This window comes from Anguilla rostrata, chromosome 12 (genome assembly GCF_018555375.3).
Source record: "Anguilla rostrata isolate EN2019 chromosome 12, ASM1855537v3, whole genome shotgun sequence".
Lineage (NCBI taxonomy): Eukaryota > Metazoa > Chordata > Actinopteri > Anguilliformes > Anguillidae > Anguilla > Anguilla rostrata.
This window is the reverse complement of record NC_057944.1, coordinates 15682996-15696728: the sequence shown is the minus strand read 5'-3', so window position 1 is coordinate 15696728 and position 13733 is coordinate 15682996. Positions and strand designations below refer to the sequence as shown.

The window sequence follows — 13733 nt, the reverse complement described above, 5'->3', positions numbered from 1 at the left end:
GGTAAACCGGTAAACAGAACAAACGTACAGCATCAGGGCCGCTGAGAGATCCTTTGAACTTAAAACGCAATCCTGCCCCCTGCGCATGTACGTTGTTTAAACAGAGGGCTTGTTAACATGCCCCCTCCTGGCAAGCCGAAGAATTGGGGCAGGAAAGCCCCGGGGAGAGGGGCTGTTTTATTCACTTATTTGGATTGAAAAACAATGTCTCCCTGGGGGCGGAGCAGGCGGGATCAGAGCGCGGCATGTTAAACGCCCTGGCTGGAGCACTTGAGCAGATGGATGATGTCATGTTGTGGGCGGAGTCAGGCCTAGAGTGATTGATAGGCGTGATGCCCCAGACAGACGCTTGCTGTGAGTCTCACACATAAACAGCGGGGGATTGAAGCTGGAAGAGAAAGCAGGGGTGCAGGAAACAACAGAACTGTTCTCCTCCAGCCCTGAGAGTGTTTCCACCACACTGCTCACTGAGAGACTGCAGGCAACCGCATTTTCAGCTGATGAGCTCTGTCAGACACAAATGGTGGTTTTACAGACCCGCGGTTTTACAGAGCCTGGGCTTTGGGGGGCAGTGCTGGCATCATACGTAGTGAAGCGATGGGGGTGGGGGCTGCAGGGGAAAATAACACTCACAGCTAATGATATAGAGCAGATACAGTGATGCATACACACATGCGCACAAACACTCATGCATGCAACATAAATACACACGCACACACACACATAATCTCCCTCTCACACACACACATAATCTCATTCTCTCTCTCACACTGTCTCTCTCTCACACACACACACACACACACACACATGCACACTCACACTCACATAATTACACATGCACATACATTTTCTTTTCCATACTCCTGTCCGTATATTTATGGCTGTGGTAGTGTGGTAGTGTTATTTATGGGTGTGGTAGTGTGGTAGTGTTATTTATGGGTGTGGTGCTGGCAGAGATGATGTCAGCAGAGACAGTGAAGAGCAGGAATGAGAAGCTCTCTCTAAAACCAGGTCACACCCCTTGGAGAAAATCCTGCCCCCGCCCCGTGGAGCTCTTTGAGGCTCCGCCCCCTTTCCCCCCTCCTCCAGTCCTGGACCTGTCCATGGTGCTGAAATCCACTGTGACAGCGCTGCTGAGAGAGAGAGAGTGAGAGAGAGAGGGGGAGGGAGGAAGAGAGAGAAAGGGGTGACGTGATAAGGAAAGAGAGAAATAGAGGACAGGCGAGAGAGAGCGAGGGTGTGAAAGAAGAAGAGTGAGAGAAAACGACAGAAAGGGAGAGCGAAAGAGAGCGCAGGCAGAAGGGATGGGATTCGCAGAGAGAGCAGCGAGCCGGCTCTTTGTCAGGTGATTTACGGCGTGCGGTCTGTGATTAATCTGCGGTGGCTGGGAAGCGGCGGCGGGGAGGACAGCGCACAGCAGCCGTCTCTCCGGAGCAGAGCCCCTCCAGGACGCGACACGCGGGGGAGCGGCAGCGCCAGGAGCAGCCGGGCGAGGAGCGCCATGCCGGGAGGCTGCTCCGCCGCTCCTGCCCCGCGCCCGTGAGGCGGGGAGCTCGCGCCCGCGGGCGGCGTCGCTCGCAGCTCGGAGGACAAGGAGCTCCCGCCGAACCGGAGACCAGGGAGAGGCCCCGCCGGGGGGGAGGAGGAGCTTTGCCGACTCTCGGCGACACAGAGATGGCCGGGCGCCACCGCGCGCCGTCCCGGGGCTTCCAGGATCCGCCCCGCGCCGCCCTCGCCCGGGAGAGCCGCGCTCGCCTGTGAGGCACGCTGACCCGCCGCGCTCGCCTGTGAGGCACGCGTCCTATGGTGCCGAGACCCGCGGCCGCCCGCACGCCGCCGCGCCGAAGGGGGACCCGCGCCGACGGCTCCTCCCGGGAGAGCTGAACCCTCGCGCGCGCCGCGCCACCACGCCGGAATTCAGCCCCGTCCCCGTGAGTACCGCCGTCCGCCCGCCGCGCGATTCCGCGTGTCACTCAGAGCGGGCTCACCGCAGAGCGGTTTCTGAGACGCGCGGAGGAATCTCGCATTCCTGCATCAGCACCGTCCTCATTTCAGTGCGCCGTTGCCTGGATACTGCGCCTCATTCTCTTAATTCTGCTCTTAGAATCAACCCCCTGCTCCTGCAGGATCTCACACACACACACACACACACACATTTGCCTGTTTGGATTTAGGGAAACGAGAGAGAGAGATGGAGACAGGGGAGAAAGAAGGGTAGAGGACAAATGAAGAGTGGGGAGAGAGGAGCACTAGAGGGAAGGAGAGAAAAAGGGAGACAACTGTAGAGAGAAAGAGAACAGAGGAAGAGCAGAAGCTGCTCACATGAATCTGTGAAGCACATATTCAGATAAACACAGATTCCCAGCCTTGGCAGTGATGCCTGCAAGGGGCAGGCAGGCTTATAGGATTAATTCTCTCTCATGCACATAAACACACACACACACATACACACGCACACACACGCACAAACACACACTTACAAATACACACACATTCACATGCAGGCATACGCTTACAAATATACATATTCACGCACATGCTTACACTTACAAACATACATATTCACACGCACCCACACACACACACAAATACACACATGTACACATACACTTACAAACATACATACATATTTACAAGCACACAAAAAATACACACATATTCACATGCACACACAAACACACATTTATACGCATACACAAAAAAGCACACACACGTACAGACACATACTTACATGCACACACACAAAACAAACACACACACACCTACACATGCACATATATATATATGCACACACATATGTACACACACACACACAGGTGTACAGGAGCGCAGGTGGTGCTGGTCCCTGAGGTTGATTGATGCACAGATGCAGGAGCTCACGGCGTGTGCCAGACAGTAGCCTGTTTGCCTGTTAGCTGCACATTGGCATCTGGCCCGCCGCCAAGCCTCACGTCTGCACTCTCACCCTGGAGGAGGCAGGCAGCGCTCCGCCCCTCTCCCAGGCACCGCTGCATCCCTCCCTGAGAATGACCCACATAACGCAGGGCCGCGCGTAACGGGCGCTAGCAATGCGGCACCGCGGAGGGCAGCCGGATAACAGTGTCAGGCCGCAGTGTTTGGATCACAGCTCCAGAGAGACACGATGGCAGACGATGTGTGAAGAACAGGCGCTGGACTCTCTCTGTGCTTGCTGGGCCACTCGTGCTGTGAGCTCATTGGCTGCAATCTGTATCTCAGCGACAGGCATGATGCAACTGTTACACTGAGCGAGAGCCAGCTTATCCAATCAGAGCGCTCTGTGAAGCTAACAAAATGAAGGGACCAGCACAATTACAGAGAGCCCTCAAACTCTCACCTTAGTCATCTCATATTTTCAATAACTCTCTTAGATTGACCTATTCACTCTGCAATTCTCTCACTCAGGCTTAAACTCTGACATCCTCCCACTCAAACAAACACTTTCACTCTCATTTTCTGACATTCTCACATCCACATGCCGAGTCACATTAGCATACACATCATGCTTATTTGCATTAGAATAGTTGACAATAAATCTCTTCTGAAACTTCCTTCGTCACCCTTTCATGAATATACTCATATTACTCTCTCACGCTCACAATGTCTCACATTCACATTTACGTGTGGAAGTCATGTGACATTCACATCATGTGCATTCACAGCATACAAAATGGTATGTGTGAACAGAATAGATTTCAGCAGGTGAAATCTGAGTCCAAGTGAATATACATACAAATATATACACACATTCAAAGTGCACATACATGTGCGTATATGTTGTAAACACCTGAGTGTAATTTACAGCAGTGTCTTCATCATGTGAGAGCAGGGTCTCCATCACTGACGCGTGTGTTTCCTCCCGTTCAGGGTTTGTGACTGGAGAACAATGAGCTCTGAGGAGGACGCCTTCAGCAGGTTTTTCCAGTACGTGGAGGACAGTGGGCTGAGAGCCTACGACGGTCTGGTCATCCAGAACGCCTCGGACATCGCCCGCGAGAGCGACCGCGTGAGGAATGAGACCAACTGGGCGTACCTGCAGGAGAAACACGAGAAGAGGAGGAGACAGGAGGAAGCCATAAAAAGGTAGGAGACAAGTTCTATTTATGCATGAATGCACGCACAGGCAAACACACACATGCATACACACACACACACACACACACGTACACACACGTATACGCTCACGCTCACACACTCACACATACACACACGCATGCACACACTCACACACACACGCACACAGCAACAACAGATATACGTATTGGTTTGTATTTTGGAACTGTTTTTAAAATTTTGGAAAAGTATCATTAAAATTCTGGTTCTATGGTATCCTTGCATTGTTTTCTGCAATTCATGTGGCAGTAATACGCAATGCATGCAACAACTGGAATACAGCCCTCCCACCCCCAGCCCTGCCCTCAGCAGATGTGTGCTGACCCAGAGAAAACTCCCTTATTTTCACCAGCCAGCCTTGGCAGGAGGGTGCAGAGACCTCCTGTTTCCTCAGTCCTCTTGAAGAGACATGTTTAGTCATTTTTTATTGGTCAATATTGCTGGTAAGAAATACCAGCTGTTAAGGGATCAGTAAGCACTGGGTCAGTATTGCTGAACCAGTACTGCTGAATGTACAAGCTCAGTTTAACTGAATCTGATTTATTGTGCTTTTGCTACTCAATACTCCTGGGTCAGTACTGCTAACTTGTCATGCCAGGTCAGTGCTGCCAGTATACTGGACATTTAGATGTTCTTGCAAGAAAACAGAGGTTGATTATGACTTACAACTTGCTAATAATGCAGTATTTTTTTGACAACAAAACATCACACTTCAAAATCACAAATTTACAAAATGCTTTGAGGAATCAAAAAAGCCGTTGTTTAATATGACATCCGATCCCTTATGTAGACAAAAATAGACTGTTATTATTATTCTTGTTATTAATATTGTTATCGTTATTATTATTACAGTAGTAGTAGTGCTGTGATTGCATTAGTACGTTTGCTGTCTATCACTTACTATCACTGTTTACTCTTCTGTGTTAATATTTAAATATTTATATAAGAAAGAAATTGCTGCCAATTTTGAATTTGACACTGAATATGAGAGAGAGAGAGAGAGAGAGAGAGAGAGAGAGAGAGAGAGCAAGAATGAGAGAGACAGAGAGTAATAACAGTATTTCTCCTGAAAAGAAACAGGTCAATGAGATGACCCTTCCCACAGTAAGAGATAGATAACGGGCCTGAGATTAAAGTGTGAGGCAGAAGCAGCACAGAGCTGGTGCTCACAGGCAGCCCTTCAGTTCTGCCCAGTGATCATTGATCCCACTTAGCCAATCAGGTTCCACAGCTGCTGTGAAACGGGGAGGGTCTTCCTGCATACTGCCCTCCCACTGTAAGTTTAGTAAGAATTATAACAAATTTACCAATGGGTAGTTACAGTATGATTGTGTCCCAAGTTAATGGGTCCGTTTCAGCAAATCCAGTGAAGTAACCTGATAAAACTGCTCTAGATTCCAGAGGTCAAGTTTGCACAGTCCACTCAATATCTTCACTCAGTGATAGTACCGAATGGCCTACTTCATCTTACTGGATTGTATAGTGAAGACTAGGTCCAGAGGGTATCTACAGTAACACGTCAGGTAACGTATTGTCCTATTGGCACAGGGCAATATTACTTTCCTAAATAACTCAGATCCACTAATTTATGTGCCAGACATAAGGATGTCATGTCCTTAACAGGACATTTCTAAACAAAAGGAAGTCACAGTTGGTTAACCACTGGTGCAAAGTATCCTTTGCCATCTGATGGTGTCATTGTGTCCCAGATTTATCTGTTTCCTATCCTGTCATCTCTCATTCACTCCTCAGTGAAGTGGGTGCATCTGTGGCATTGCTAAAGTGCGTCTGTAAGTGTGCCAGCAACTAAATTGGCAACAGCCTTCCCCCCCCGATTTCCATGGCACCCTACGTCCAATGAGGAATCCTCACATGGTGCGATTTTAGGTTGACAGTTATGTGAGTCTGTAATCTGTAAAAACTGGGATTTCATGAGAAACTATCAATGTGTACATCAATCAATCAATCAAATAAATGGATAAATGCGATTAAGGTTGTTCCAGGTCTCGAGGTCAGTCAGGACCAAAACAGCCTCTCGTTTCCTTTCAGTTTCCTGTAGCTTTTGCCCTTTTCTTTCTTCCCCTCTCTTCCCACTTCCCTTCTCTCTGGTCGATACACTGCTGAGAGCTCTTATTCGGCGCTCTCCTACATGAATTTCCCAGCGCCGCCCTGAAAGGTCTAATCATGAGAGTGAAATAAAGGATTGATTTCCTTTAGAAAAGACCTACAGCGTCTCCCTGTGCATCAAAGCCAACCGAAACCCCCCTTTTCCAGAACACAGAGCCTCCTATCAACCCTCATTAACCCCACCTCTCTTCCAACACACACCAATCCCCCCTTTCCCCATTAATCTCACACCTCTTCCAGTGCTCATAATCTCCTTCTCCTCATTAACCCCACTCATTGTCTGCTGCTCACCCCTTCCTCTCCCTCTTTATTAACCCCACTCTCCATTTAACCCCTCTTTCCATTCAGATCGCTCTGTCCCTGGCACTGGCTCTCAGCAACAAACACACAGCTCCCACCCTGTCATTAGACTCCACTGATAAATACCCAGAATAAAGAGACACTGGGAATTGGAGATGTTAGTGCAAATGGCAGTTAGACTGGAAGAGAGGCTTGTAACCAACTAGCAGGTGTCAGATTGCTTGGGGATACAGCGCCCTTGTATTCTGGAGCTTACAGTACTATGAATTGCGCCAGTAAATCTCCAGCTTTATTCAATGATTACGTACTGTTTATAATGGAATTCACCGCGGATAAAGTCATAAGCTATGTGGAGAATGAGCTACGTGAAGAACATGCACTGTAAATATGCATTTGTCACAAGTTGTACTGAATTTAGAGAAAGTCATGTGACATTGTAAAACAGTGCTCATGTTTGCACTGTTGCGTTATGCGCCTCAGTGGATGGGTACAGTGATTTCTGTCCCCGGCTAACCTTTCGGAATAAACAGCTATCTTTGATAATATTGATTCAGCACTCCCAGGTTTTTCTCGGGTCACGGTGTGTCTATTTTTGACCTTTCAGCCCTATTGACAAATAGACTTTGCAGTCGGGCAGAATCCAGATTTCCACACAAATGCTCGAATGCACATTTGTAGTTATACCAACCGTTCACAGTTCGCTGCATTTACATCGAACGTGTTATCATAAAAAAAATGTCAAAAGGTTTCCTCCCGCAAATTTGCAACTTCGGACAAAATGTGGCCGTTGATGTGTTTTTTTTTTTATTTCCGCTTGACAGTTTTATGGTGAGACTAACCGGTGATTGCTCCCCTCCTTGGCAAACCAACGAAGATTTAGGCTACTCTCTGCACATCACTGGCACAGTCTTCGCCCAGGTGCAGGCTATAAACTGTACCATTCTCAGTTATATACAGTAGCTACAGCTCAGTCAATTTTCCTGTCCAGCTATATCGATTTTCTAGCTAACGACTGCCCACATTTCCCTGTCTGGCACAGATTTCCTATAGCGGCAGCAGTGTAGCTTTTTTTTTCTACTGAAACTGACGGACTCGTAGAGCAGCCATAGAGACAGCGAGGACTGTGCAGACATAATATAGTGAAATATCTGCATGAGATGTCAGGCTAAGGTAAGATAAACCTGAGCTTCTCCCAGCTGTGATCCAGAGCAGGGCAGCGAGGTGCAATCTGCTGTAATCACATCTGAGTGCTGAGTGGAGATCTCCGATAAATCAAACTATCATCCTTCTCACAAACAGCCTGCCGGTGACTGGAGTAACGCCGTAAATCCGGCTGTACTGAGCGTGCTCAGAAGGGTGTTCGCGCTGCGATGGGGTCAGGCAGGGGTTCATTGTGCTGGGGTGCGCTGGTCAGTAGGGCTCAGCTGACTTGGCCTGGCATTGATTCAAAGCTTTCGGGTCAGACCTGAACATCACACAAAGAGGCAGCTGTCTGTATGGCCCAGACCTTGGTAGAAAATGTATTTAAAGTATATCAATTACTTTATAATGATTTTAACTTACTGTATATTATTTACAAATTGAAGTTATTAAAAAAAAAACAGTTTTTTAAGTATTTGATATATTTTCAGTTATAAATTCATATCATAAATATATTTGGAATGTATATTGGAAAAATAAACACATTTTAATACTCATGTTTTTGACTCAGGTCTGATGTGCAACTGCCCGTCTACCTCCACCTTGGTTCAGAACACTCTCTCTCCCCAAACACATTCTGTCACTGCAGCTAACTGCAAGTGCACAGGTTCTGCTTTCCTTCCCCTGTGAAACGGTAAACACAAAAATGTGGTATTACACAGAATGAAAATCAGACAAATTAATGCAAAAAAAAATCATCAAAATTTGGAATGATGATACATTTGGAAAATGAGTGCTTTGCCTTTTTGTGTAGGTTTCATTGAAATATTTTCTTCCCTTGGAGCACGAAAATGCTGCTTCTGTGTGTGCTGGTGCTTGCAGTGATTTTTAGATTTGAAATGGGGGGAGGGTCCGGTGAGGGCTGTCAAGGGGTCCTGTTAAGGGGGGCCTCTGTTGTTTGGGGGGTTCCCCTCACGGTCGTCTCTCTGCATGTGCTGCTCAGTTATGACAGCCTTTGTGTCTGGTTTGAGGGGTTTTGTTGCCAGGCAGATTTAAGCCTCTGACCAATGAGTCTCCTCCTGCTTTTTCTGCACTGCTGGTGTTTATTCAGGATGGAGACACATGGTACACACACAGCACATACTCACATATATGGATATGCACATGGGTATGCACACAAACACACAGCTTGCACACACATGCATGTACCCGTTTAAACTGACATCTGCATGGATGCATACTACACACAACACATACAGTTCCGCACAAATACACCCACACTCACTCACACATATATGCCAACCCACAACTTGCACACACATCACAAGCACTTCCATGCATGCAAATCGAAATATGCATTCACTCTCACAAATACATACAATAGGGGTTTGCAAAAATAGAAGCGTTTATAATTACCACGTGCTAGGAGAATCATGTGCACTACTGGCTGGCATACTGCCTTACAGTGTTTTTCTGCTATCCTAGTGGGAACTGTTTTCGGGGCGGGGGGAGGGGATAATCACGTGCACATGCAATGCTGTGACAAGCTATTAAACCTTTGTTTTGATGAGACAATGGGCCCCACAGCTGGCTTACCCAGAATCCCACGGGGTGCACAATATGGGGTGGCTGCTGAAAGTCACTGACCTGATACGAGGCAGGATTATCATCTCAGTCGTGTGGGTCCTGCCGTCGACCAGGAAAAACAGACTACATAGGTGTACCTACATGGCATTACAGCGTGTTCTGGACTGATGTCCAATGAATATCATGGCATGACCAGTTGGTACAGTAATTCAGAGTGATATTTAATCCCGCTCCCGCATATTAAAATGCACACTGAGCCGCTGTCGGTCTGAAAAGCTCTGAACCTGGAGGTGACCTTTGATGGCTCAGTGCAGGATTAATGTGACAACTCATGGAAGCCTTTGCCTCTCGACGTTTTTTCCAACAAGAGTTTTGTGCAGAAAACAGCCCAGATATTTGTCATTTCACCCACGAACTCACCTCCTCCGATGGAAGAATGAAAAGAGCCTGAGTCAGCAGAAGGTTATGGGTGGATGCATTCTCCTTGCCAGCATTCCCCATCATTCGCCTGTTCTAGCTGGACCAGCAAGCAAAGCTGAAATGAGAATGGATTTAGGCAGGCATGCTGGGTACTCCCAGCCCTCACTGATTGATGTCATCTGTCATCTTCAATTTACACCTGTACTTTTATTTCTTACCGTTTCATAATCTCTTAAAAGTTCTTTGACCTTTACTTAAACCTCATGTAATGCGGTAAATTTTATGTGGATACAGTATGTCTATGGTATGTCTAAGTTTAAATCCTCTTCTGTGTGCGGTGCACCTTGCAGGGAGAGGGTGAAGGCTCTTATCATGCGTAGTGTCTCAGAAGTGGAGAGTAATTTCCCTCTGAAGCAGTGAGTGGCCTCATTCTCTGTCAGTAATGTTGTGTTGTCTCTCTCAGTAAGATTGTGGAATATTCTGCAAATTAATGTGGCTTTTGCCTCACATGGATACTGAATGTAAAATTATGTGGCATTAACACCAGACATATTTGCCCATCACAAGATAGCCTACTTCCTTAGCCCCCAGCACTTCCTGTTTGGATGAATATATAGCACAGCAACAATAGCAAATCACAGCTGTGGCATTTTACTGCCGTTTTCGAGAGACTGCATCCTCCTAATTTTTCGTAATGAAAGAGATTTTAACATCTCGGCTAGGTACACTACTAGCTAGCCTTCAGGCCGAACATTCATATTTCTGGGTCAATGCTGCTAAATACACAAATCTAAATACGTGCATTGGTGGGTAATTGGCGGCTAGTGTAATGTAAGCGGCATCAGCCTCCAGTGTAAAACTGACCAGATAGATAGAGCTGCCATTTTGTAGGTGAGCAATTGTTGACATATTTGATTCAGTTAATGTCATAAAGATTTCAGTAACTGCACCCCAGTAACAGTGAGAGGTTATTGGCAATTAATCACAGTATAGTGAAGCTGTCAGGCTCAAACATACAGTATTTATATTCCTTTATTTCTTTCTTTTGCTTTCTTGCTAGCTTTCTTCCCCCTCCTCTCCGTCTCTGTCTGAGAAACAGTGTGGAGTCTGCCTCTGTGATGAGGCAAATGAGGTTAGGAGGTAATGGAGCGTGGAGACTCCTGCTGTTTCCCATCACTGCCTGAATCTGCTGAAAACAAACTTCAAAAGCACATCCCTCTCCACAGCCACATTTACACCAGGTTTCGGCTATCTTGTTATTCCAGTTCCTACATTTTATTGTACTAGTATAATTGTACTAGTCATATCAAAGCACATCAGACAGCCGTGGTTTCAGACTGCATAGACGCAGTGCGCCAAGTGAGAAGCATGCTGCTCAGTTTGTACAGACCTCTTTATTACCACCGTTAGTTGATAAGACACTAGAAGATGTATGCTATAACCACAGTGAAAAGTGCAGGGGACATTGATTAATGCAGGAGAGGACAGTCATTATGCAAAAGTCACTAAAGTTGCCATAAGTGTATGTGCACATTAAGATCCGGCAGTACATTAGCTGGTATAATTCCCTTTTTCTTCACTAGCAAGCTGCTCATCAAAAGTAGGCTAACTTCCGTGGCTAGTAAATCAGAGTTAATAAAATCATACCTTGCTGGGACTGTAAACACACGTTCTAGTTCATCTCTTGACCTACTGCTATAGCTCCTTTTGAGTATTTGATGGCTGCCTGTTCAGGCTACAATTACTGGCACTGTCAAGTGTGAAATTTATCAACCCAATGAAATACCGAATAGTCTGCAGTTGTGTGAGCAAGAGAAGCAACTAGTTTGCTGGAAAAGTTAATGCAGCAATTTACAGTATGTGTGAAAGTGGCAAATCAGCATTTTTCAGTGCTGTGCTTCATCAGAAAGACTGAGTGTTCAGAAAAGGTTGAACTTTTTGAGATGGCTTTGTTCAGTGTAGTTCATTAGATGGGGTCTTGGATTAGCACCCATTGTCACTCAGTTTGGTTCAGTACTTATTCAGAGTACTTCATTTAGTGCACTTAGTCAGAATACTTGGTTTAGTGAGCTGTGTCAGAGTACTTGGTTTAGTGCGCTTAGAGTACATGGTGTAGTGCACCTGTTCAGAGTATTTGATTCCATGCACTTTGTTAGAGTGGCTGAAAGCCCATTTTCACAGTGTTTGGCTCAGTACTCATTCAAAGTACTCCATTTAGTGCGCTTCACGGAGAACTTGGTTTATTGTGCTTCAGTGGAGTACTTGGTTTGCTGCGCTTTGTCAGAGTACTTGGCTTAGTGCCCTTTGTCACGGCGTTCGGTTTAGTGGACTTACTCAGAGGGCTTGATTAAATGGGTCTGATGTCCTGATCGGACTCAGATGCGCTGACACCTCAATGACACGCTGTCCCCCGCATCAGTGCTGCTGATGACAGCAGAGCATACAAGAAGGACGCCATTATTCAGTCAGGAAAGACAGAGCATGTCAGGGCTTTCTGGGTTGGTTATATTTAGAACCTGAATAAGTGAACATTGAGTATTATACTTTATCATTTTTTATAGTAATAATTATAATAATCATCATCAGCATCATCATCATAAATATTATCATCATCGTCATCATCATCATCATAATTTTTTTTTTTAAGTGTCTCACATTTCATAGCAATCTCAAAGTGTTTTACAGTGGGTAAATAAATAAAGATGCCTTACGACTATGAAGTGTGTTATTGGAATAGAAAAAAAATACATTCAGACATTCTGCTTCGGGTGAAGTAAAAAATCAATGTGACAAACAAAGAATTATCTCGGTTGAGTGGCAGTAATAGCACACTGATCATTAGCGGGTAAGAGAGCCATTTAGTCCATTAGCACACCTCTCCTCTCCCAGCTCCCAGTGTGTGTGTGCAGGTGGGGGTGCTAGCTCGCTCGCTGCACCCTGCTATACGAGCTAGCACGCTCGCTGCACCCTGCTACACAAGCTAGCACGATCGCTGCACCCTGCTACACAAGCTAGTGCGCTCGCTGCACCCTGCTACAGGAGCTAGCACGCTCGCTGCACCCTACTACACGAGCTAGCACGCTCGCTGCACCCTGCTACAGGAGCTAGCACGCTCGCTGCACCCTGCTACAGGAGCTAGCACGCTCGCTGTACCCTGCTACAGGAGCTAGCAGGCTCGCTTCTCCCTGCTACACAAGCTAGCACGCATGCTGCACCTTGCTACATGCTCACAGACACAAGCATCTGCCCAACACAAACGCTAATTATGGGAAATGTATTTTATTGGCGAGGCCCCTCTCCTTAATCTCATTTTGCCCAGGCAAGCGGGGACGGCCTCCGCATAGAGAGAGGCTGGGCATCCATTTAATCAACTTTCTTGCTGATTTACTGCACTCAGGGCAGTCTGAGGAAATTGGCTCCTTCTCGATTTCCAATCCCGGCAATTTGAATTTCAATTACCCCTCCATGCTAATCAGGGGCTGAGACCCTGTCACCTCTGCAGGACGCTACCTGAGGGTGACAGGTCGTCTGTAGGGATGTTCAGTCGCTTCCATGGCTGCTTGATCAGGGTTATGGTCAAGAGGTGATGAAAATGAATTTCATGTGCAGGCAGTCCAAAACACTTAAACAGTTGTGCCTGTGGTTAAACTTTATTACAGTGTACCTGATGAAATTCAATACTTACACAACTTATCTACTTTACTATACCATGACCTCAACCTGTATTGTTTTATCTGCTTTACAAAATGACGACTACAACCATTAAATACACTCTACACTCTACACCGTGAACCAATGCACTTGTTGTACGTCGCTCTGGATAAGAGCGTCTGCTAAATGCCTGTAATGTAATGTAATGTAATGTAAATAGACATCATCTATTTGTAGATGTCTTTACCCTAGGGCAAATTACACAGATAATCTTTATTTATTTATTTTTTACAATTTATCTGTGCAGAGTGCTTTCGATTTATTGTAGCAATTTGGGTAAAGTACCTGTCTGGGTATTGCTGAAGAGCTCCACTGAG

The 13733-nt window shown here is 46.3% G+C and overlaps 1 protein-coding gene across 2 annotated transcripts in view; it reads left to right on the top strand.

The window, feature by feature from the left end:
• The first annotated feature begins 1096 nt into the window (after positions 1 to 1096).
• nyap2a (neuronal tyrosine-phosphorylated phosphoinositide-3-kinase adaptor 2a) overlaps positions 1097 to 13733 on the top strand; it is a 28473-nt gene continuing 15836 nt past the window's right edge. For both annotated transcript variants that reach the window (XM_064302538.1, XM_064302537.1), the window contains exons 1-2: positions 1097 to 1931; positions 3886 to 4101. In XM_064302538.1, the coding sequence (XP_064158608.1) occupies positions 3905 to 4101 (197 nt within the window). In that variant the 5' untranslated portion in view covers positions 1097 to 1931; positions 3886 to 3904. The remainder of the gene's footprint in view (positions 1932 to 3885; positions 4102 to 13733) is intronic.